Source organism: Acomys russatus, chromosome 7 (genome assembly GCF_903995435.1).
Source record: "Acomys russatus chromosome 7, mAcoRus1.1, whole genome shotgun sequence".
Lineage (NCBI taxonomy): Eukaryota > Metazoa > Chordata > Mammalia > Rodentia > Muridae > Acomys > Acomys russatus.
This window is the reverse complement of record NC_067143.1, coordinates 1818708-1845156: the sequence shown is the minus strand read 5'-3', so window position 1 is coordinate 1845156 and position 26449 is coordinate 1818708. Positions and strand designations below refer to the sequence as shown.

Sequence of the window (26449 nt, the reverse complement as noted above, 5' to 3'; positions counted from 1 at the left end):
TTTTTCAGCATTCATCCTTGCCTCTATGAAGTCCACTGTCCCTTAGCAGACTGGGCAGGTATTCCTGTCTGCTCACTGTGGCCTAGCCTGGTGTCCTGGAATTGCCTTCTATGCCAGGGGACATTCAGCTGGTATCTGAGAAGAGGACATTACAGTGTCTGGCTGCAGCTGGCACTGAAGCTTGACAGTCATATATGGTTGTACAAAGTCTATTTAAAGGCTTTTTTAAAAAATTAAACTATTATTCAGCAGTATATACTACAGTTTAGAAACAACTGTATATCCTTGTTTCCAATCTTTATTTAAAAATAAATATTATTGACATTGAGTTTTAATTATGATGTTTCTTTTTAATCAAAATGTCTCCAAAGAAATAATTTAATAAAAAAGGGAAAGCCCCCAAAGAAAATGTAAATTCAAAAAAATTCTAAACACAATAATCTCCTAAAAATATTTTACTTTGTCAGAAAGGATTTGACCCAACATTTTTACATATTATCCTCAAGGTACCTGCTCAACAGTTCGTGCAAAATGAAGATTCAGAGGGAATGTGAAGTAAAGAAAAATACATTGCCGTGAAGAACTCGGCGCCCCATGCACACCGCACGGCCTGCACTCCATCCTATTTGGAAACATGATGCATTATTTTAAGTCTTCTAGATTTGTGTTACTTCCCCAAAAATATGATTTATTTATTTTTGCATGGACTTCTTCATGCTTCCCTCGGTCCCTGTGTCCATATGGCAAGGTGTCCTCCTGGGGTGCCTCTGAGGTTTTACGTCTGTCAGTGCCCTAGAAGTGGGTGCAGTAACTTATGTAGCACTAACAAGAGCAGAGACAGCAGAGGGTCTGTGCTGTAGCCAGGGCCAGTACCTGCAGGCGAAGAGAAAACAGACAATCAGCCAAACCCCTGAGAAATGAGAGAGAGCCCTGAGGCAGACCAGGGCAGCGGGAGGCTTTCCCAGGCTTCTGAGAGCACAGCAGCCAGGTAAAGGCTACCATGGTTGCTTCAGTTTAAGGATGGAAGCAACTGTTGTCAGACACAAATGCCCTTCCCCTGAGGTGAATATGCCAAACTGTAGTTCAAACACCTCCAAGCCATTGCTTTATTTTACTAAAGAGAACCTGCTTCTTTTCTCCCCAGAACGAGTCTTTAAAGTGTCCTTGACACCAAGGCTCACCCCCGCCACTCCCCCCACGAAGATCCCCCATCTGCACACAGTTCCATCTTCTTTGTGACGTCTCCAACCTCCTGCCTAAATGGCACAGGTCCTGCCTTGAGTGGTTTGTTATTTCTGTGTGTAAGCCTTCCTTCCATAGCCATGCTTTCAAGCCACACCTTAAGCTCAGGAATCATGTCCCAGTGTGTATGAATACCTAAGAGTCTATAGCTATGGCCCCATGCCCATCTCTTTCTTCAATACCTAGGTGCCTGGTCTGCTTCTGGGCCCTAACTCCATGCACATCTTCATCCTGTCTCCTCTGGGCCACTGGTCGGGGCTGTTCTCAAAGCGTCCAGATGTTGCAAATGCCTCTCTGTGTAGCCAGGGAAAGTCTACCCAAGAGGTCCATGCTTCTGAGCTGCAAATTGTGTTGCTTTTCCTGGGCTTCTCTGCGCTTCTGCCTTGGGCTGGGAGATTCCACTGCTGACTGCTGTCCTATAAATTCCCCCATGGACTCCCAGTAGGCTGTGGCTGCTGTCATTAGACTGGGCTCTAGATTGAGCAATATCATAGAGGCAGGCTTCAGAAATGGCCACAAAAAAGCCATCCCTACCTGGGCGTAGTGGTGCACGCCTTTAATCCCAGCACTCAGGAGGCAGAGGCAGGTGGATCATTGTGAATGCGAGGCCAGCCTGGACTACAAAGAAGTCCAGGACAGCCATGGCTACACAGAGAAAACCCTATCTTGAAAACAACCCCCCCCAAAAACCCAGAAGAGCTACCCCTGTCTCCAGAGTCCACATCCTGTGATGGTGTCCTCCCACATGACCTATTGTCGACAGTGGAGTATCACTGGGGTGAGATAACAAAAGTTTACAGAGGGCAGTGCATTTTGGAATGAACTGTGTAAGCCTGACTCAGCCTGCTGAAGGACGAGGGTCATGAAATGTCCTACCTAAGGTCCCTCTATACCAATCAACCCCCAAATGAATTGGTACCAACTGCCTAGACAAGCCCAGCAGAGAACAAATGCTAAACTGCCCAGAGAAGCCCAGACAAATCACAGAGCTGAGAAAACTTCCATGACTTCACATCAAAGTCACTAAGTTTTTACAGTGACTTGTCACACAGCAAAAGATACCCCATACAGCATATAAATAAAAGAGACCCAAATAGTTAATACCATACAAGCAGAAGTTTCAGAAAGTCCAGTGTAAGCCAAGTGTGTTAGACAACACCTTGCAAAGCCAGTGCTAAGGAGGCTGAGGCAAGAATCCGCCTGGCCTACAAAGGGAGACCTTCTCTCAAAACAAACAAACAAACAAATAAACAGGATCCGGGAATATATCTCAGAGTGACAGCATTTGTCAAAATGCACAGGGCCCTGGAATTGATCCCCAGAATAACATTTACATTTATATATGTAAATAAATATGCATAACATTTTTGGGATGGCAAGATAGCTCAGCATGCTTGAAAGCCTGGTGACCTGAGTTCATTTCCAAGAACCATGTAAAGATGGAAAGAGAGAACCAACTCCAAGAACAACATTTTACAGAAACAGTCCTAGATGAGCAGGTTTGAAGAACTAATTCTGTGAATGCCCTCCCAATAGGGAATTTTTCCAGCATGGGAAAACTGTCTTCTCATCTACTTATTTTTACAACACCCCTGGATCACATTCTTTGAGTGAAATCTCCTTTTGCAATGTCATGTACTGGGCTACAGGTCTCCTCTGCATCTGGGGCCTGAGTCCCTGCTTTGCTGTCTCCCAGATGCAGCCAGCACTACTCACTGGACTAACAAGTGTAACTCAGGTTGACCTTGTAGGAAAACGGGTGGACAATGCTGGCTGGATGTGTTTGGCTCAGCTCACGTAGGCTCATTGGCCTACCTTGTGGCCTGTTTTCTGACATTTCTAGAGTATAAGGCTGAACAGACAGACTGGCATGCTGAACTGATCAGGTGCTAACAGCCTCTTCGGCTATTTCCTCTCTTTCGGAGGAGAGCCAGGAATAGTGCTGGAGTGCACACACGTTTATTAGTATGATAAAGCTGAAGAGTCGGGAAGCCCTGGTAAGCAGACTGACTGATTTATCTTCATCTCAAACAGCACTGCTGCCATGCTCATAGTTCTTAATGAAACTGAAGTATCTCTGGATCAAAATGAAGGTAACACCTGAGAAATTAATTTTTATCATTTAGGCAGCGAGCAGGATAAGAGATATTCTAGAGCTATTTAAAAGATACTTGGAGTCCAGTCTGGTGGCACATAATCCCAGCACTTAGGCAGAAGAATTGCAAGTTCCAGGTCAACTTGGGATAAATACTCAGAGCTGACACCATGTTTGGGGAAGACGAGGGGAGTGATGGGGAGAAGAGAAGGGAGGTGGGGAGGAAAAGAAGTAGTGAAATGGAGGACGGTTGCTAGGAGCGAATAATAAATAAAGTGAAATAACCAAGGGAACCAGAAAGAGAACAATGGACATAAATGTATGCATGGGTGGGTGCACACACACACACACACACACACACACACACACACACACACACACACAAACATACACACACACACACACACACATGCGTGCACACATACACACACAATCTCACTCCAAGCAGCTTTTGCCAGGAAAATTCCTCATTTCTGTTTATCCAGCAACAAAAGAATTCTGAAGCCCTAACAGAAAAGTTAGGATTTTTGAAGTTAGAATTGTTGAAGCCATTTAAGGTTTTGATAAAGAAAAGGAAGAGGCTGTCCCTGAGCAGATTCCAGTCCTGGGAATGGAGATCCCAGCATAATTTACAGTGGGATGTGAGCTCTCCCCATCACAGAATGAGAGTTCTGTGCCCAGTTAGCAGTGCCATTTTGTGAGGCCTTAGAAACTTTAGGGAGGACCTAAAGGAGGGAGTTAGGTCACTTGTAGTGTGTCTTGAGCTCTGGTCCTTCCTATCATGAGCTAAATACTCTCCTAATAGCATACACTCCCACCATGATGATGTGCCTCACTACCGGCCCCAAGTAACAGAGCCATGGACAGAGATTCCTCCTTTTAAATTGTTCATGTTGGCTACCAGGGAATTCTATGGGAGTGGCACTGGTGACACCCACATGTGAGGACCTGGGACATCTGGTCTGTGTGGAGGCTGAGGAACCTCTGACCCATGCACCTACCTCATGATTTTGCAGGCTGTGGCAGGGTTCAGGAAGGTGGCCTGCAACTTGTACACACACAACACTAAGCCAGAGTTTCAGAGTTGCTCGCCAACTACAGTTTTCCTTTTTTTTTTTTTTTTTTTTTAAGGCTTGAGGAGTATAAGTACAGTTATGATATTTTTAGGTCAGCAAGCTAGTTCTGGCTCCGATGGCCTGAGTGGGCTCGAGCTCATTTTGCAGGCTGGCACTGCAGGCTTTGCCTATTTGTGCCTCCCTCTGCAGAGCTCTGCAGAACGTGCACACATATAGTGCAGGCAGCGGGAGAGCTCTTCCAAAAGTTAGTACTGCTCCGTCTCTCCTGGGCAAAACCATTCCACCCTTGAGCCTGGCTGTGATATCAAAGGACCCCTGGAGAGTGTATCTGCAGCTTTCCCCCTGCCCCCCCCCCCCACTCTTCTATTGAACACAATAAAGGCTGCTGTGCACTTTGTAAGGTGCTAAACCTGTCTTTTGAGCAAAGGTTTCTTGGCGAGCAAAGTTAGGAACCCAAGCCAAGTTCAGGACCCTGAATGGGGGTCCTCTGTGCACTCATATTCAACTGTATTGCTTTCTTCTTTTACAGCCTCTGTGGATGAGACAAAGGGGCTGCCTCAAGGGCAAGTATGAATTCAGTCCTCCATTCCAGGCTAGAGAGAGCTCTCCTTTTCCAGGACCTGCTCTGAGGACCCTGCCATTCCAGCTGCGCCTGTGTTCTCTCTGAGGACAGCAGGCTACCCCCAACCCCTAACCCCACCCCAATCCAAAGGAAAACAAAGAGGGCAGCACCCTGGCCAAGGTCAAAGTCATGCATGATCCCTTCCCCACATGTCATCCAGAAGCCTCAGGTGGGGCTAAGGCAGTCTGTCACTTCAGGGAACTGGCCTTCACTCTTCATCACAGTTTCTTACTCCCTACTTCCTGCCTCTCTGATCATAAACCCTATCTTATGCAGAACCTATTGACAAGGTGAGGCAGGCACCAAATGGACACATGAGGGTGGAATTTGGCTTGTAGAAGAATAGAAAGCAATGACTTTCGAGTTTTTTTTTTTTTAAAGGAAATTCTAATCTGACATATGAAAATTAGGAAACTCCTAATATAAAGTACAAAGATTTTGGAAATGCTACTCTTCTCAGCAGGAATCTCCCAGTCCTTGCCCTCCTGTCCCCAACCTGGGCTCAGGTGAGCTACTAGTCACCACCCTCACCTCTGTGAAGTGGGTTCCTGTACAGCCTTTCTCATTCACCCTGCCCACACCCTGCCATTTGTTCATGTTCAAGTTTGCAGAATCTGTGCCAGCTCTGGCTCAGAACCCAAGAGGAATCTGGCATGGATCCCACTAGGTCTGTGCTCAGCTGTGAGGCGGGCAAGGGCAGGCCCCCTTCCCTGACATGGGGCTGACCCTCCTGGCAAGCCCAGTTCTCAGGTCCCCTGCTGGACTCCGCACAGATCCAGCTTGCTGCTGAGTGGGAAGATGGCACCATGCAAGGCTGCCTCCCCTGTTGACATTTTAATTAAGGCCTCTTCATGGATATTTATCCAAAGGGAGCCAGTGAGGAATAATTGAGCACTAAGGGAGTTTGTTTGGGTGGAATTCATTTCTGCCATAAAATTAATATGTGCTGGTAAGTGGGACAAAAACTACAAGCAACTAACTAATGCTGTTGTGTTTTAAAGGAAATATATATCTCTTGGAGAAAAGGCTGTCATGGGGCATGGAGACAGACTTCATCTGAGATGTGGGTCTGTGGCCTTTTCTGGTGGCTTCCTGACCATTCATCCTACCCAGGCCCATGAGGCTTGTTGCTTCAGCCAATTCTCCTAGCTCCCCACCCTGCTCAGACATTGGGAGGAGTCTAACTGCTTCTGTAGTATTTGAGTCACTTTTCATTACCATGACAAAATACCTGAATAAATCAACTCACAGGAGAAAGGAATTCCTTTGCTCATGCTTTCAGAAATGTCAGGCTGTGGTCCACTGGCTCATTGCTTTGAGGCTGTGGTGAGGTAGAACGTCATGACAGAAGGGCACAATGGGATGAGGAAGAAGGGGGCTGGGGTGAGATATACTTTTCAAAGCTATACCCTCAGTAGCTGACTTCCTCCATCTTTGCTCTTCTTCTTCCTAGCTAATCATTCAGCTAGGAACGATTACGGCAATGGATTAATCCAGCAGTGGAGTCAGCAACCCTGTGTGTGGTGCAGTCTCCTCTCAACCGTGACACACTCTGGGGACTAAACCTTTTTATATCATTTCAAAACCCATAAATAGGTGAGTGAAACATAGGCTTTACAACCATGGGGTTGAGCCATTCCTCTGCCGTAGATTAATGGTGGCCTTGGGCTTCTGAAACATTTTTCTGGCTTCATTGCCACCAATGCTCAATTGCTTCTTGTATGTACTTGGAGAAGACATCCTAAGGTGCAGAGCCTTGGACGGATCCCCCACTGCAGAAAAGTCACCACCTCAGTGCCACCATGGGAACCTCCCTTGATCATCCCAATAGTTCCACACTTCTATCCATGTATGCTGGTCCATGGTCCTTCCAGAACAAGTGAGCCTGTATAGAATGACTAACAAATGCCTCTTGGACTAATCCATCCTTTATGTCTTGACTGCATGTTGCCTCCTGATCCATTCTTTTATGTCTTGACTGTGTATTGCCACCACCAGGGAACCTGCCTCGATCACTAAGGCACAGAAAGCTAGGCACTAATATCTCTGCCGTCCACATGACTTGGAGCTTGTTTGGTGGCACAAATTAGTCTAGTAATCCTCTGTGTATAACATCCCACTCCACCAAATGTTTTACTTACACACACACACACACACACACACACACACACACACACACACACACACACATCAAAACTTCATTTTAAAATAGAAAAATTGAGATCCAATGAGGAGAGGTAACTTGCCTAAGGTCCAAGGTTTTCAGATAAACTATAGGGCACACAGTTAACTTGGAGTTTCAGTAAACAGTGGACAGTGTCTAGTGCCAGCCTATTCTAAATAGCTCATGGCTTATGCTTAGCTCAAGATACCACTAACTGTTGGAAACCCATGTTTAATGGAAAGTCCTCGGTTTTTATTTGATATAAATAAAGGCCACACTAATGTCAGCTGTACTGACTTAAACCCAGGCAGCCTGGCTTATGTCTACACAGTGTATTACACACACCACCTATGCCAGTCATTTTCCCACTGATCACAGTTAGAACCCAGCCCTGGGCGGCTTCCCCGGCAGGAGAGGAGTTTTCTCCTGAATTTTAACATTCACAGTAGCTTATTTTCACTGTTTTCTTGTTGGTCCGTGCTAATTGTATATAGTATAATGGGTTTCATCGACACTTTCTAGATTGCTGGGCTTGGATCCCAAGAGTTTGTATAGGCAAGTGTTCTACCCCTGAACCATACCCCCGGAGCCTCAGTGGGGATTCTAGGCAAGTGCTCTATTTCTGAGCCACACCCTCAGCCCCTTACTGAGGATTCTAGGAAGGTGCTCTACCCATTGAGCCATACCCCTAACTGTTCACAGGAGATTATGGGTAGGTGCTCTACCCATGTAACTATACTCCCAGAACCTCACTGAGGATTCTAAGCAGGTGTTCTACCACTGAACCACATCCCCAGCCTCTCTCTCATTGGTGGAGTCTATCACTGAGCCATGCTCTCTGGCTTCATTGTGGCATTTTCACACATGCACATAATATAATTTCTTGGATGGCCAACTAACTCAGTTGGTGGGTCCTTGCCAGCCTATGTATTTCAAAATAGAATCTTGCTCCATAGGATCCTTTCATGAAATCACTTAATGACAGTGGTGAGTGGTCAGGCTTTTTTCCCAGTCAGGTAGCTGTGGGCAATGGTCTACCAGAAGCCCTTAGCTACAGTGGGAATGAGTGATCAGCATCTGACCATGCTCTGACTGCCTTTCTGTATGGGGGCCTGTCCTCATCTGAGGAGATCCTATACCCAATCCACTTTGGTTTGATAATCTTTGGGGTCATAAGTTACTAATAGGAACCCAAAATATTCTTAGTGCTTGGAAATATTCTCTGCCTTTTGCGAGAATTTTCTCCTTTTACCACTCACAGTGACTGACCTTGGGAAGTGCAACCCAATTTTCTCTTTCATGGTAAGTCCTAGAATTAATGACTTGGCTTCATTGCACAGTTGCTGGGTACCTGTAGAGAGTTCTGGCCAGTGGCTTCCTGATATCTGTGAATTCTTCTAGGCTTTCGAGCTGTCTGGAACCTCTTCTGAACCCCTCTCTAGGAGACAGTTTTTTTTTTTTTTTTTTTTTTTTTTTTTTTACCTGCTTCCTCCTTCCTTTGAGTGGATCAATTTCCAGGCAAAGTAGACTCTCACAGGGTGACGACTTGTATGCACTCACTTCTCTTGCTCCATGCCTTCAGGAATGCCATTTTTATTGTCAGATCACCCTTTATACTCCAGGGATCTGGGGTATACCAACCTTCCCCTGTTGAGCTGAGAGGTTCCACAAGAAGATTCTAGGAAATCTCTGCCTCTGCTGGATATTGCCCTGTACTACCTCCTTTGCACAGCTTGTCACTATATCAACTCTCATCTGGATCCAGCCTTATTCTAGTTTCTCCTCTGTGCCCCTCATCCAAGTGTCTTCCCCTTCCCAGGAGTTCCCTTCAGGCATTGGGTTAGAGAGTCCCCTTGTCCCAAGGACACTAGAGCAAATTCAATTTCCTCTAAGCTGTGTATGGACAGCTGTGAATGTGTTTGCTTCCTGACACTCATGTCTTCTGCCAGAAGGTGAGCCAGAGAGTGGGGAGACTGACACAACTGAGCCTCCCTTTCTCTTTGCAGCCTGTGCTGTGAGATGCAGTGTTTGCAAGGCAAATCGTTGAACACTCTCATACTCCCCGGCTGCCTACTGTGCAGAAGTGTCCAGATGCTCTATACAGAGCCTCCACATTGGCTAAGGACCTGTCTCAGATCCTCAGGGAGCCAGGCTCGGTAACTGGACCTTCTAGCTAACTATAACACAGATACATCTCTCATGCACATTTCCTCAGGCACATTTCAACTTTTTCTTCCACTCATTCCTTCCCTAATGTTTTCTGTCTTGCAACATGCATTCTTAACAAGCTGTTCCAAGTCCCATCCATTAAAGGTAGTGCACTGATGTGCACTATATTTGTGCACATATTTTTGTGGGCTTTGTCTATTTCATAATATCTATAATATATTATATATAATTATATTTATAGTTTGTGCTTTTGCTTTGTTTGTTTTTATAGACATGGTTTCTCTGGTTAGCCTTGGCTGTCCTGAACTTTTTTTGTAGACCAGACTGGCCTCAAACTCAGAAATCCTCCATCCTTTGCCTCCTTGAGTACTAGGATTACAGGGAGGTGCCACCATGTCCAGCTTGTACACATACTTTTACATGTAATTTGGACCATATCTGTTGTATTTAAACATATTTAAACAACATACCTGTTTTTTTCTAAGTAATTGCTACATAAACCAAAACACAACTACCAGAAGTTTGGCAAGGGACTGATGCATCTCAATGGTAGAGCACCAGCCTAGAATCCTCCAGTGAGTGGCTATGGATGTAGCTTAGGGGGACAATGCTTGCTCAGAATGTGCAGAGCACTTGACCTCCTGCACTACAAGAAATAGACTTGCAAAGACAAACGTAATTATTAGAAATAAAACCAACTGATGCTGGCAGTGCATAGCAGTTTACAAAGTTTCAAGGAACACAAGTTGGAATACTTCCTCTAGATTACCTGAATCTACTCCCCATTGTAAAATGTGGATTTGTGGATTCTGGAGTGCTTGTGAGCCCATTAAACTGACTGCAGACTAGAGCTAAGGTAGTGAATAAGACTTCCCTGAAGTCTCCCACCCAGCCCATTTCCATTGAAGTTGCCTGGTGTTCTTTTCTCCTGTTCTGTTTTCATGGTCCTTGAGTCAGACTATGCAAGGTTTCCCTGGATCAGGCACCAAATGACTGGGCTCTCAACGGTTTCTCATGGCAGGCTGATCAACAAACAGTAGCCGTTCTTGCCCCACCCTCCCTAGACTTCTCCTAAGAACTAGTTCTGACAAACACCCATCATGAGGTATTGGTCCCAGGACAGAGAAGAGTCCTATGACCAGAAAAATCAGCTTTACCAGGCCTGTCTTCCCATTTACAACCCCTGTCTGTCTTCTGCTTCACAGATACCTGCATGCTGCTTTTCACAGAACTTTCCTCCAGAAATATAATTTAGCCAAAATGGTGAATGCATTTTAATTACCCAGGGATAGTACTATAACTTGTCTCATTAAATAAAGTTAGTGCCAAGGAACTGCCCATGATATGTCATGCATTAAAATATGACTCTGTTATACAACATATCATGAAATATGGCCTTGTATGTTCTCTTGTTACATTAATTTTTAAAGCAAATACTGTTAGTTATTCATCCACTCACCTATAATCTGGATATATTTTACTGTCTGAGGAGACAAACCTGTAATATTATTTGATAATCATCAAGAAGTCTGGGCCGGACATGGTGGTGCACGCCTTTAATCCCAGCACTAGGGAGGCAGAGGCAGGCGGATCGCTGTGAGTTCAAGGCCAGCCTGGTCTACAAAGTCAGTCCAGGATGGCCAAGGCTACACAGAGAAACCCTGTCTCGAAAAACCAAAAAAAAAAAAAAAGAAGAAGAAGAAGAAGAAGAAGAAGAAGAAGAAGAAGAAGAAGAAGAAGAAGAAGAAGAAGAAGAAGAAGTAGTAGTAGTAGTAGTCTGGGGCCAGGTTCTGTTCCCCAGATAACTTAGCATCCAGTCATTGGAGTGTATACCACACCTGTCTCAGAAAGCTGGAGGCAATCTGTGGACTGACTGTGCCCCAGCTCTGCCCATTGTACTGTCTTCTTCAGTGGCTCAGAGGTGGACACAGATCATGGCCTGGCATGGCATTCTGATCACACCACTGCCTGGGACATTTCTTCCTATGGTATCTTTCCTGCTATGTGTTCCAGAAATTCCATACTTAGGCATGTTGGCAGCCCTGACCCACCATCCTGCAAGGTTCACCTGGCCCCCAACCCACTCATCTTCCCATCCATCTTTTATCCACAGGTCCACTTGTCCTTTTATCTATCCCCTTCCGTCTAGCTACATACTCATTCCCACTTCCCTTTTCCCACCTATCCAGCAGTTACTTTTTCCATCCACTTTCAACCCATACATCTATCATTATGTAGCCAAACACATCCCCTTTACCTTCCTCTAAGCCCATTACCCATTGTTACAGCTTGGATTTGAAATGCTTCTGCCTCAAAAGATCACATGTTGAAGGCTTGGTCCTCAAATGATGCATCCATTCATGTAGAGGTAGCTGGATCATAAGGGCTCCTATCTAATCAGTGGGTTACCTCACTGATGGATTCATAAATTGGTGTTATTATTAGTAGGGGATGGATATCTTTGGAGGTGGATTGTTACAGTAAATTGTATCCCTTCGGCCTACAAAGCAAATAACTGAAACAGGGAGACTGAAATGTACCTTAAAGCTGCCAGCACTTCGCCAGGCAGAGTCTGAAATGATTCTAATCTACCCATAAACTAAACAAATTACTCTAAACCTTATAACATACACATATTCCAAGCACTTGCCACTAAATTAAAGTCCCAGACCCTGATGCTGGATCAGACCTGACAGGATTCATCCTCCAGCCTGCTGATATGCTGACATGCTGCATTCCTTATGTTCCATCCACAAGTGCTTAGGTTGCTGTTGTCTTTAGAGCATCTCCCAAGACAGCTTTGGAGAAAGCTCCTGATTCCAGTTGGTCCAGCATATCAGACCGTCCCACACAGGACTTTTATTAAGCTTGAATTTTTCAACAGTTAGAGACTGACCACAAATGCTATCTCTAGCTTGTTTAGCCATTTTCCTAGCTTTATATGGGCCTCAATATAGGTATTATTTGTCCCACATCAGCCTGAAGAAGCTTTAAAAAGAGAACGCCATCCCATTTCCCTTAAAGGGGGGTTAAGTGAGGTTTTGGATGGTTGGAGGAGGATGGTGGGGACTTGACAAGGACAGGCCAAGGGGTCATAATGGCGAGTGCTTGGAATATGTGTATGTTATAAGGTTTAGAGTAATTTGTTTAGTTTATGGGTAGATTAGAATCAGTTCAGACTCTGCCCAGCAAAGTGCTGGCAGCTTTAAAGTACGTTTCAGTCTCCCTGTGTCAGTTATTTGCTTTGTAGACCGAAGGGATGAAATTTACTGTAACAGTGGGGTCTGGTTGGAATTAGGCCACTGGAGGATTGTTTTGGATATTGTGCGGGCCTACTTCTTTGTTTCCTCTTTGCTTCCTGGCTGACACAAGGTGAGCAGCTGTGCTCTAACATGTGCTCCCACCACAATGTTCTCTCTCACTTTGAACCCACAAGTAACTTTTGAAACCATGAGCCCAAATGAACTTTTCTTTATTTAAATTTCTTGTATTGGGTATTTTGTTGTACTGAGGGAAAATATAAATCTTTCCTCTACTCATTCATAAATCTCTCTTCCATGTTTTACTACCTACTAATTTTTCTTTCCAGCTCTGATATACTTACTCATTCATCCATCTATGTATTCATCCAACACACACACACACACACACACACACACACACACACACACACACACACAGTGTTCTCACTCACCCACCTCATAGTCCCTTCCCACCCATTCCATCCTTCATCCCATCTTATCACATGTCCATACAGTCACACGCCCTTCTCTCAACTGACCTGCCATCGGTTTCCTTTTCCATCCACCCACTCTACCTTTTATGCAGGCATCCATCCATCTGTTGGTCTAACTAGCCCACACAATGTCTTCTGTTGGCACTGTATTCCCTGAGCTACACTGCCTATCTCTGTGTCCACACTGGCTGGAACCACCATCTCCAAAGGATCCTTCCTTGCTCTACCCTGTTTTCGCTGACCACATGGCCTTCAGTGGAAAGAAAAAAACCCTAAAGTCTTACAGGTTGGTCTTATTTAACCAATGAACTCTTTTTTACTTCCTGCTCTTTGAAGAGCAAAACTAACCCTTTGTCAAGCCTTTAAACTTACTGGGCTGTATGCCACAACAGGACATTTGCACATGGTATCCCCTTCCTGGAAGTCACTACCCTTATCACCTTACTTTCAATCTCTTAAGATTACCTTACAATCCCTTTACATTGTCTACTTAAGAACAATTTCTTCAAATCTCAGAGATTCATCCCATGGATTTGGTGTCTCTTTTTCCCCTAGAGTTTAGTGTATTATGCTTCTTGATTCATTTACAGTAATTACCAGTGCATATCGTGGCATGGAATCCAGTTAGATTATACAACACTCCCAGCACACACTATCCACTGATAATCTGCAATCCCAAGCCACAAAATAGCTCCTCTTCACCAACAGTGGCACCCTTTATCTAGCAATGGCAACATGCCATATGGGGCCCTCAGTCTCCTACCAATACTACCTCACCACAGTTCACAGTGGCCTTGTGCAGATCTCTTAGCCCCATGCCAAGTTCTTCTACATCCAACTGACCACAAGCAAATATTGAGACAGTTGTCACAAGCTCTGTGGCATGCACACAGTACACCTCTAAGATTTCTATTTGTAACCGATGTCATAAATAGTACAAGCCTAGAATGCTGATAGGTTTGGTAATTTTCAAATATGTAAGCTCCAAAATAGAAAACAGAAAAGCAGAGTTGTTTTGATTGGAGAAAGATAAGGTACTAGAATGTTCTGGGTTGTGTCTTCCTGTTCCTTCTCAATTCTCCTGTAAGGTCTCAAAGGCATTCCTGATGTTCCTTACAAGGATTCTTCAATCTCAGAATCGATCACTCCCTTTCTCCTTCTTCCCTTTACTGAGTTTCACTGTGTAGCATCATCTGGCTTTGAATCCTTAAGCCTCCTGCCTCAGCCTCCCCAGAGGTTGGATAATAGACATGTACCACCACTATGCCTTGAAAATATTCCTCAATCCAAAAAATTACTAGTCAAAGCCAGACATGATGGCTCACGTCATTATCTTCAGCACCAACTAGGATGAGGCAGAAGGAAATGAGTTCAAGTCCTGTTCATACTTACAGTGAGATCCTGGCCCAAACAATATCGCATCCCCTAAACAAGAAACAGAATCCTACTGCTCTATACTCCCTTTGACTTACAGGTGTGAAGGCAGAGGCCAAAGGATAAAAGGGCTGGCCAGGCCACAGAATAATAGTGACAAAGCCCAGGTTATCCTTCTGTTTAATTTACCTTCTAGGCCAGTCCTGTGTCCACTGAGAGGCCTCACTCTCTTGGAACTCTGAGTTCCATGACATCAAAGCACAATGATGTAGGGGGAAGGAAGAGGTTCTTTCCCTTCCTGTTCATGTCCAGGCTGCACACTCCACTCCTACTCCAGTCTCTCAATAGCTTAGTAGCTGCTGGCTCATGTCATAATGGTTTGGTCTTCTTGGATAAGGCTGAAGTTTTGGGTGGCTAAGGAAACACCCAGGCTGAAAAAGAGGCAGAGAAGACTTAAGAGGATAGTGGAGTGGAATGGGGTAGGATGAGGACAAGGAATAGCGGAGTCAGAGTTCTGATGGTACCCTGCCACTTGTCATTTCCTTCTTCTTTTCTTCTGAGGTCTGGTGTTCCTCTAGTGAGTTGCTGATGTATAGGAGCTATACCAGACTGACTTCTAACTCTGCTGCTCTACTTTCCCTTTTTACCTTTGTGGCTCTCTTACACTTCCTGGGGCTTGGTCAAGTACCCCCTCCAAACCATCTCTGAATTCCCAAAGAAAGTCAAGTATCACCTTCAAAGACAACAGGCACTGCTGTGTATTTGAAAGCAGAATGCCTAGGGAGAAAAGAAGTTGAACTTCCTTCCGGCCTGGCTTATGAAGTCTATCCTGTTACTCCTCCTTGGGTGTCTACAGTGGTCAGTTGAGCAGGAACCACTATCCCCACGCTGCAGATGAAAAAGAGTGGGTAGCTTGCAGCAGTCAGCTTACTGCACTCCCAAAGCCTCTTCTAGGGCTGAGGCTACTTACCTCTGCATCTCTGAGGGCCTCTACCTTTAACTATCCCTCTGAAGAGCAAGCCAAACATGACCTTCTTAGCTGCCAAAGGTTTTCCTTTAACACGGCCCTGTAACAGGGAGTTTTTGCTTTGGGTGTGTGGGTCTGTCTTCCCACAAGACTTTCATACCTTATCGGCGACATTCAAATTGTGCTCAGAGGGTACAGATCTGTCCTTACATATAAAAGGTGTCTGGTGGGCAATGGTTGGATGAATGAAAGAATGGGCTAGCTCCAGGCATAATGAATATGGACACATAGAAGCAGTATCTTCCATTGCTCTGGCTAGGGTGAGTCTTCAGCTAGGATTACACTCCAGAACAGGGGAAGGAAGTGCTATGCCATGTAACTTTAAGTTGTTCAGGCTTCGGGTAAGCACTTTGGTTACTAGGTCTTAGAAGCCTTTCTCCCAACTACTAGCTATCCTGATCCACCTTTCACAGGCACAGTTATGACCCAGTGATCTGAACACTAGACCTTAGCTTCCCCTGGGTGGATGTCTCCTCCTTGGCTCTGTCCAGTGCCTGTCCTGAGTCATGGCCCAGATCAGGAACCACATCTCCACAGAGCCAGGATACCAACCCACAAAAGTGGACCTATCAGGGAAAATGTGCTTATGAAAGGCAAGTTGTATACTGTGATTCCAGGTGGTTGGAGACCCAAGGTCCAGAAATAGAATTTGTTGACACACAAACCTGGGTTTGCCTGCAGAGAAGGCAGCTAAACAGTAGGAATGATTAAAATGTCTGGAAAACCAATGCAGACCCATACACCCAAAGCAAAAATTCCCTGTTACAGGGCCACATTAAAGGAAGACCTGTGGCAGCTAAGAAGGTCAAGTGTGGGTTGATCTTCAGGGGGACAGTGGTTGCACTCTCTCTTGAGCTGACCCAGCATTTACTACATTTGTGCTTTGAGTCTTTCACAAGGATGGGCAGCACGAGTGACATATAAGAGAACTGACTGACCAAGTCCTTTCCCTGCCCTCATTAATAGCCAACTGCCTCCCTCAGTCTGCTCTATCACTCAGTGTTCCACCTCATCCAAACCCTGACCTTGGAGCAGCCAATGGGATGGATCCATGTAAATAGGATATTTACATGAGTCTCTTCCCTTTAGCCAGCAAAGCCATCAGACTCATTTCCCCAGAAGTACCTCTCTGAGAAAGGTCCTTCCCAAAGAGTAAGTAGGAATAGGGAAGAAGTACAGTACTGGCTCATCCTCAACTTCCCTGTAGCCTTTACATAAGGCAAAGTGAGACTTCTCATTTCTCTAGAGGAGTTTGCAAGAAGTGCCTGGGAAACATCATCAGAGCACTGGGGAATAAACAGATAATACCACCTCCACTCCTTATGCTGCAGAAAATATCTTAAAACCTTGCCAGCAGCCCCGTAAAGCTCCAGGGTTTAGACCACAGGCAAAGCCCTTGCCACTGTCCGAATGGAGCAGAACTAATCAATATCATATTACAGAAGCACTTGACCTCGTTTATCCCTGCGGATGCTTGGGGAATCCTTAACATTCAGAGCTTATAAATATGTGTTCCCGGTGTGTTTAATGAGAAACTCCTTAGTGGTTTGGCTCCTGGTGACATTTAGAGAATCTGGCACTTGGCTTTTCTCTAGGGGGCTGCCAGTCCTGTGGATGAAAGGGTTTGCTCTAGCAAAACACTGGAGAAGGGGCTGTGTTCTTGGGGAAGAAGGGAGAGTAAGAGTTAGGAAGAACTTCTGCTAACAGTAGAGGTGACAGAGGCAGGCATACATGCGCAGTAGAATGCAGATATAACCATGAATAATCATTATTCTGCAGGAACAGCTCCTCTTTCTTAGGGATCTCTAATACCAAGAGAGAAAGGCTGGACTGTGAGCTGACTGGCCATTTATGGGTATATGTGAGGGATAAAGCCATTACATTTCATGCAGTCTTCATAATCCATCACAGGGAGCTGTGAGGGGAGCTATGGAAGAATCTAGAACATCAGGGTATCACTTAAGATGAGAGGACATCAACCCCAAATTGACTCTTTCAAGCATGGAAACAGTCTGCCTACAGGAAGCTCCCCCGATTGCATCAATAGTCCATAGCTGCCATTTCTGGTCCCCAATCATGGGAAGCATGAGGCTGGGCTGGCAGAATCCCAGTGGCTGGCTGAGAGGAAGAGAATCTCTGAGAAGTCATTATTTTGCAAATACTGGGGGAGATGCAGATGTTTTTAGCCAGCTGTGAGCCTCCAACACTTCTTTCATGAAGTCTTTTCTTTTTTTTTTTTTTTTCTCCCTCAGGATGTGCAGTGAGTCCCTCCCTCTTCTGAGGACACCCTTTGCCATGCTTATTTCCTCCTTTCTGAAGTGATGCCCTTATATCACATCAGAGGAATAGAGAGGAGCATATTATTTACAGCAAATGGTCTACAGGTCCTTCTGAACCCAGGGTTTCTGACTTTGCTGTTGTGATTGGGGATTCTGCAGCATTTTGATTCTCCATCATCACTCTGATACCACTGTGCCAGCTTTGTCATCTACCCAGGACACAGGCTGAGGCAGAGAGTTTCTTACTTCATCTAAAGCCCCTTTTGGACATGGTTTGTGGTTGTCATGGCAACACCCAAGGATGCCTCTCCCCCCATGGCTCCCAGCAGAAACAGCCTCTTCAACACCACAAGGAACGCTACAATCACACCATGGCTTTAGCTGTTGTCTCACCATTAATTGGTACTGAGAGCAGCTAGTTCTCTGTAGCCAGACACACCCAGCAGGGGTTGTAGTGCTTCACCTTGGAACTGGAGCCCTGAGGCTAATTAGAGATCCACTCATTACCATCAGACCCAAGGTCCCTGCAGAAGGGAAACTCCTGCAAACATGAGTCTTTATGCTGTAAACTATATTCTTTTTTTGAGGCTGGGATGGTTTCCTTGGTGCCTTTCCTTCATTAGAAGAGCTTGGAAGATACTTTGTCTCCCCCAAACTTCAATAACAACTGGCAACATTGTGTTCATGACAGTGGATCAGCATCCACATGAATAACTGCTGCTAACAGTAAAGGTGACAGTGGCAAGCATACATGCTCAGTAAAAGGCAGACAGAACCATGAATAATAATAACACTGCAGGAACAGCTTGTCTTTCTTGGGGATCTCAAATATCAAGAGAGAAATTTGGCTCACATGATGAGAAAGGGACACAAACCTAATCCATGATCAGTAATAAAACATGTAGAGGTGGCTGGGGCCATTCTTGAAGTTGCTAATCTGAAAAGGCTGGAGTAACCCTTTCATTACCCTGGGTCCTTCATTTTCTCTTTGTCACTGTTCTGTGAGGCCTCGGGATGTCCTCTATGGGCAGATTGCCCAGGTGCCCTTGTCTTTGGTTTTGAAAAGGTTTGGCTAAAAGGAAGCCATATTAGCAATACCTAATAAAGGCATCAAGTCCTTGCTAGATCATGGCAACTCAACCGAGTCACTCCATTGAGACTTGCAGACCACAGGTTTGATCTTGGAACCTTGTCCTCCAGCTACTCTGACTTTTGCCAATTTTGTCCCCAATCCCTTGTTCTGTATCCCATAAACACTTAACAGTTCCTGTTGCTGCTGGCCCTGGAGACTTGCAACCTTACTCTTCTGGCTGGCCTAACCCTGTCTCTATCTCCATAAATACTGTGTCCCAATGACCCTCAATAACTCCGATTGGCTCTGCCTCTTCTCCACCAGTATCCTTACTGAGAAACACTACAAACATGCTTGCCCATTAACCAAGAGCAATGGGCCTCTTTGGCTTAGAACTGTGCAGTGGGAAGAGGCTGAGGAAGCAGGCATGGAACATGCTGTAGTCTCTTTCTTGCTGGTGGAAGTTCTGAGATATTCTTGAGCCTGCTGCCTCCCTGGGGAATTCATAAGACCCAGAGCTGGTAGTGAGCTCATGGAAGTCTTGTAGAAAGGTTAGTACCCATGCTGCACACAGTCTGAAGGCTTCATTCATCCTTCCCTCCTAGAAATCAAAGCTGTTAGGTATGTTTATAAAGTAGAGGTCATGTGTCCCAGACTCAGAGTGGGATACACAACTAAGCGCCTCTCTCAAGACCTTCTCAGAGAGGGGGACAGGTATGAGGGCAGTGCATTGTCTTGCTGACTTCATCTAACCACCTTTCATCTTCAAGAGGAAGCTGGAGAGAAATGAGGGCTTGGTCTAAGATATCCCCCTTCTTGGCCTGTGAGGAGCTGGCAAAAGTAACCGGGTGATAGAAATATCAAGAGCCATGTCCCAGGCAGTGGTACAGCACTGTCTGCCTTGCGAGGAGCCCAGCTACCTGTGCTTTCAGAATGGCAGTGAATACTACTGTCCCCCACAAAAAAAGACAAACAGAAATACCAACCTGCTGCCATTCTGACCTCCGTGGTATTAATGTCAGACCCTGGGACTGGCAGGCATTCAAGACCCCACCTGCTGTGACAGCTCTAACAACTGAGCTGTCAGAGTTTTGATGCAAGGACCCTACATCTTTTAGGATACAGTACATCATTCCACTCCAGGGATGAATTCTCCATTGTGGGAAGAAGGCCCTGGAGCATCTTCCCTTGCTCATACTGCTAGCACAAAGACTCGAGAGCTGACTGACCATGCTTGGTTCTCAAGGACCCAGGCACTAGTCAAAAGAAGAGGAATTTCAAACAAGGATGAGTTCATGTCCTTGATCTCATTATAAGTCCATAGGTGGGGCCAAGCTCAGTCTTAGGAATCTCTAGCACATGGATTTCTTGAGCCAACGCCTCTAATAAATCCCATTAGTGCCATTCATCTATCTCTTAAAGCCCCTCCACAGCTGTCTCTCCAGCTGTCAGCTTGTTCATTTTCTCCTCTTTTCCTCCCCATCTCGAGGAGTTAAGGCTACAGTGATGTCATGTACTTGTAATGTGCAGAACTTTCCACACTGAGCTCCCTCTGTATGTGTTCAGCCATGTTGGTCTCCCTCGCCGTGGTCCAGAAACAATGGAGTATCTGAATTGTAATTTCTGAAACCATGAGCCAAGTTGTTTCTCAAATCATTCCATTTGCTATAGCAATTAAAAAGTCAGACCAGCACACTGTCCATTTTACAGAGATGCTAAACCACTTAACCAAAGTCACACACAGATTCTTAGATGGCAATGACATAACTCTTATCTGGGCTTTCAGATTACCTGTTGTGCTACTGCTCTGGGGAATATTCCAGAGGTCTGCTCCAGTCTGTCACACATACTTATTCCCTACTTTCCAAGAGGAAAGAGCAGAAGGGTCTTTTCTTTTCACTAATCAGTAGCAATGAAGCCATTCATAGCATGAGTCAGTTAACACTTTCTTAATATACCCACTCTGTGCTACAATACAGACCGTTAGTTCCTACAAACTGTGTGCCCTCCTCCATTGCAGAGAGATCAAGCTGGACAGCAAATTGTCAAGACAACTGACCCATTTCTCTTGAACACTTACATCTATGTGGGATCACGTGGTGCTGAGTTGTTGAAGGCAGATGTGATGCCTGCCACCTCCAGGCCTGGTCCTTAGAAACCCATTCGTGAATGACTTTTCTCAGAGAAAATGAAGCACTCCAGAATGCTTTGAATTGACACCTTCCCCAGTTTCTCCCTAATGTTGCAGATAGAGCCATTCTAAATGCATAGGAAATAAGTGAATTCACTGTGCACCATGCATGCCTTATAGCCTTAGAACTGCGTCAAAAGGACATTTCTGTTTCTCTTTCCTTATATGCTGCTATTTGATGCCTCACAGAGATACTTTTAGAGCCACTTTCTTGAGCTAATTCGGTCTGTCAACCAAGGTCTCTGAATGACTGTATGAACAGCACTATGCTATTCCCACCCTAGGACAAGATGTGATGCAAACAAAACCATAAATTTGGATACCGACATTTTGGCTTTTTGTCATAGCACCTAACATTATCTTAGATTAATATGGATGACACAGAGTCCCAAGTTAGGCAGGAGAGTGGGATCTCTTTGGAACTGACCCCTCTTTCTCCTGGATTGGCCGGAGTTGGGTGGATGGTATAATGCAGGTCTCTGGAGCTAAGAGGAACGAAAAACCTCCCAAACCACATATGGAGACATAGTTAAGTCTCCCAGGGGAGACACACACAGTAGTTTCCCACAGGGATGACAGAGACCTGGCTCCCACAGGAGACAAAGAGCAAGCTACTGTTGCAGGGTGTGTGTGTGTGTGTGTGTGTGTGTGTGTGTGTGTGTGTGTGTGTGTGAGAGAGAGAGAGAGGGGGGGAGGGGAGAAAACATATTCCCATGGGGGAGATACAATACAATGGGAGTAACTAAGGGAGAACCAAGGCTGAGCTGAATCACAGAATGGACCAGCCACTTCAAAATGTCAAAGGCAAGTGGGTAGGATATGTGGTGATGTGAGGCCTGTCACCTTGGATTCAGTGTGTTCAGTCCTGGTGCCTGCATTCTTAGCTAACAGCAATGGACAGACTTTGAGAACAGCCAAGCTGGGGGCATGAAGGTGTGCCATATCCCTTCAATGCCTTGTGAGTCACCTAGACTTCCAGACTGTAGTACCAGGAGAAATCTCCTTCATGGAAAATATACCTCGTGTAAGACAGAGCAGAGGATCCAGTCAGGGCAGTGAATTATATAAAACCAGACTCTAGGAGTGAGCAATGGAGCTGGTCTCTGAGTTGGGTTGAAGAGAGGAGTATCTATGAAGAGGTACTTAGCACAGAATTTTCAGGTTTTCTAGACATCCTAAAACCCTAGCTATTGCTATGCAAACTCGTCCTGGGTCTTGCCACCAGGGCAGTTCATTTTTCTGGTCTTCTGTTCTAACAATCCTAAACCTCAGCTCCTTGCCTCCCATACATTAAATCCTTAAGAAAACAGGTCATCCTCCATGAATTTTCATAACTGTGGTACGGGGCTGCATCCCCAGCTCTCTTCTCTTGAGAACCAAGGAGAACTAGAACTCTGGTCTACATACAGAATTTGCAGCTGGTGTAAAGCCACACCTACAAGCCACTTAGCAAAGGCTAGACAATCAAACTTCCTGAACCTTATAAGATGGTTCAAGGCCATCAATCAGCAAAGATGAACAACAGCCTGCTTTCACTGCTTTCTTAGTCTCTCGAAAGGGGCTAGTCCCCACCTGGGGAATATCTGTCCAAAGGAGAGTCTGGGACTACAGCTTTCAACGCTGTCCAAGAGAGGGCACCTCACAATCCAGCCTCAATGCCAAACAGTGCAGTCTGCACAATTATGAATCTTCTTGGTAGGATGGTCCAACCAGTTAAGAGTCAAGACTGGGAAAAAGCTCAGAGAACACAAGAAAAGAAGAGCAGGAAAGGTGCTCTTGGTGCACAGAACTACAGCTGTGATAATACTATCTGGCATCGCTGTGGATACCCTGGCTGCTCCCCCCTTCTCTCCCGCGCATACAAGACCCCGCTTACCGGAGCCCTGCCTCTGGCGCAGAAGGACAGCCTGGCCGAATGGAGGTGATGCTGAAGAAGAAGCAGCAACAGCTGCTGGGACGGTTGTGGTGGCTATGTGGGTCGCGGAGGCAGCGGCTGCTGCAGCGGGAGCAGCCTCAGGGACGCCTGATCCAGTGGGAGGACTCCCAAGAGGTGGGTTCTTGTCGCCAAGGCTGGGTTCCGAGGTGGTGCGGACTGAGGTGGCTGCGTTGTTGGAGCCGACAGCGCTGGGGGCTCCGTGGCGACGCGGGCCGCTGCTCTGGATGTGGGACACCGCCTCTGCAGCCTGCATGTTGGGCGGTGCGAAGCGCGACAATACCCGCAGCAACGCCTGGGCCTTGTGCTCCTGAGTGTCATCATCGCTGTAGTCCGAAACGCGACACTCATACACCCCTTCATCTTGCAAGCGCACGGCAGACAGCCGAAGCCGGTGTGAGATGTCATTGCCCTGGACTCGCACGGTCTGCAAGACAGCCCTGTTAAGAAGTCTGACCAGTGGGCTCCACACCTGCTTTAGCGATTGTGAGTCTTGCCTCCCCTGTCACTGTGCCAAGTTTCTATAACGTTCCAGTATTTCCTAACACCTCAGTACACCTCGCCAGTGGCACAAGGCTCCCGGTTCGGCCTGGACATCATGTCGTTGTGTGCACTGTTGCATCTCCATTTCTCAGCCATCTTAACTTATATTTACACTGGCTTTAGAGTTTCCCATATTTCCCCTTCCCAATGTAACTCTTCACCAATTTGCAAGTAATTTCAGGCTGTGGCTCTGGTGACACTAGCCATCCACGTCCTTTCTGTGCCTCAACACCCAAGCTAACTGTTCTGGGACACCCTATAATCCAGAGCACATGGAGTATGGCTATCTTGCCTGTAGCATGCACAACTACACCTGCCCTGCCCTATCATTTACAGCTAGACCCTGCCTTGCTTAGGACTGACCACTTAATATCCTCGATAAAGCCCTTTTTCTCTAAAGCGTGGTGAAAATCTTAAGAGTCTCAGAACAGGACCTCAAAAAGGCTTCAGTTGTTTCCAGACCCTGCTATTTCCATGCTCCAACTTTACAAATCCCATACTCCTTGAGTGCATAAGATAAAATGCCATCAGAGGAGGAGGAGATGGCTGAGTAGAGGGTGCTTCTGGCAGGGTTGGGGGAAAGTGGGTGGGAAGCTGGAGCCCCACTGAGCTGAGCTAGAACCCACACTCGAGATCTTGGAGGAAAAGACAGCAGAGGAAGGAGAGGGCGAGTGTGCTCCAGGGACCTGAACACATGCTACAGAGGAAGGGAGTTTTACTGGTGAGCACCCAGCAGGGTTGTGGAACTCCAGACCCTTGAGTTATACAAAAGACAACCTAATCCCTCTACTGGCAATACATGAAGCCCAGATACTCCAAGTCGCCCATAATTCATCCCTGAGGTAGTAGAGCTCCTTCCTCATGGCCTGGCAGCTGAGGCTTTCTAAAGGGGAGGGAGCTGCGGGGCCCCTAAGCGGCCAGAAGGGGTCTCCCGCGGCCCACGCTCCACACTTACGCTGATTTTAGTTGCATCCTTATTTGTTACCTAAAATGCAGGAGAGGGGGGAGAAGACGGGAGGGAGGGAGAGAAAGAGAGAGAGAGAGAGAGAGAGAGAGAGAGAGAGAGAGAGAGAGAGAGAGAGAGAGAGAGAGAGAGAGAGAGAGATATTAAACCGTTGGCATTTTTGTACATAGTAAACTCTGACCTGTCTGACACAGGCTGGGAGCTGAAACACCTGGAGTGTGGCATGGTGGAAAGAACCAAATACATTAGGATTCCCTCAGTGTCCAGAGAGAGAGAAGCAGTTTTAGGGCTAAAACCAGTTCAGTCAGGTAAGGAGTAGTTACCCTGGCATACACCTGTCTGCTTGGGAGAGTGGGGGCTGTTAGAATGCAGAAAGGGAGCCTCATCTCCTACTCACTTTCTCTAAATCCTCCACTTAATTAGGAACTGTGGAAAAACTGGATGGATGGTCCAATGTCATGGAGGCCCTGACAACCTGACATGTGTGGAACAGGAACTCTGAGTAGGATCCTGGGGACAGTCGTAGTTGGGTGAGGGTGTGAGTGCTAGTGTGGGTTATGAGGCAGATAGCAAGGTTTTCCAGCCAATGAGGGTGGGGCAGCCCCTCAGATGCGGTGGAAGCTGGAGGTGAACTGCTGACTACCACGTACAGTTTTCTAACACGTAAATGCAATTTGAAGGAGCTGAATTCCTTGGTCTTGAGCCCTGAGGGGATTCTGGTAGAACCAAGTGTCTGTTTCAAGCCAACACCCATCAGAATGTAGTCCCAAAGCTAGCAAGTAAACTGGACCAGGTGTGGGTTTTCAAGGGCTGGGTTGAAGGAAGTTCCCTGAGGTGGCAGACAAGGGAAACAATGTAAAGAACTGACAGCTTCTAGGGACAGCAGCTTACTTTGACAATGCTATGGAGATGCAGAGGATGGGAGGTGGCTGAGCGACAGGGCGGTGCCCTGTGGGGGTAACCCTCGCATCCCCTGGATCGAGCAAGCTAAAAGCGGTAGCGCTTGGGCAGCGGATTACCTTGCTCCGGGCACCGGGCACACTGAGCGCCAGCTCGTGTAACAGCTCCCGAGGAGGTTCCTTGAGGTACCACCACTGAATCTCCAGAGAGTACGAGGTGGCTCCGCTGGCCCGGAATGCGCAGGGCATTTCGATATCGTCTCCCTCCCGCACCGTTACATCTTTAGGGACTTCGGTGAATGTTGCTGGGGGCAGGAGAGAGAGGCGTGACCACCTGAAAGGCGAAGGGGCTTGGGGCAGCCCGAGGCTAAGGCGATCGGTCTCCTGCTCTCAGGTCTTGGGTTCCCCCCACTCCTGTCCCCGGCTACTCCGCAGCCCAGGGTGGGAGGCCCCAGCAAAGTTCAGGGAGCAGCTGCAAGGGGGCAGCGGGGTCTCGCCACTTGCTGCAGGCTGCTTCCCTCCTGGTCTCGCAAGGTGCAGGGGAGGTAGAGCCGCAGCACTGGTGCCGGGCAGGGGTGCGCCAACTCTTGATTGCTGCAGGCCTCCTATGCTTACCAGTGGCCCCCGCGGAATGACTGTCTAAGACTCCACAGCCAAGGCAACCCTCATCTGCGCTCGCTACCAACTCCTACCCTGGGTTGAACACCCGGATCGCTGGAGATCGCGAAGCCTACCACTTCCTTTCCTCCTCCGCGGTGGCCAAGCTGGCAGACTTCCGTGGCCTTAGTAAAGGGTCCCCTGAGCCCATCGTGGCCGCTAATTTCCCGCGCTCACCGTCGGCGACGACGAGCAGCAGGCCGTGCAGCAGCAGAGGCGGCAGGTATCCGAGGGCGCCGAGCCGGTTCCGCTGGTCCATCTCCCGCAGGGTTGCGGCGGCTGCGGGGGCCCGGCGCGGAGAGGCGACGGCGGCAGCAGCGTGGGCTCGGATCCGGCTCCAGCTCGGGCTAGGACTCCTCCGAGCCTGCCATGGCCTCGCACGGCGCCCCCTCCCCTGGCCGCTGCC

At 46.9% G+C, this 26449-nt stretch overlaps 1 protein-coding gene across 1 annotated transcript; it reads right to left on the bottom strand.

The window, feature by feature from the left end:
• Positions 1-26449, bottom strand: Vstm2b (V-set and transmembrane domain containing 2B). The gene is made up of 5 exons (XM_051148407.1): positions 26221-26449; positions 25507-25691; positions 24479-24508; positions 22924-23407; positions 1-873 (listed from the first exon to the last, which is right to left on the bottom strand). The coding sequence occupies exons 1-5, from the start codon at positions 26300-26302 to the stop codon at positions 785-787; spliced, it is 870 nt and encodes a 289-aa protein (XP_051004364.1). The 5' UTR covers positions 26303-26449; the 3' UTR covers positions 1-784.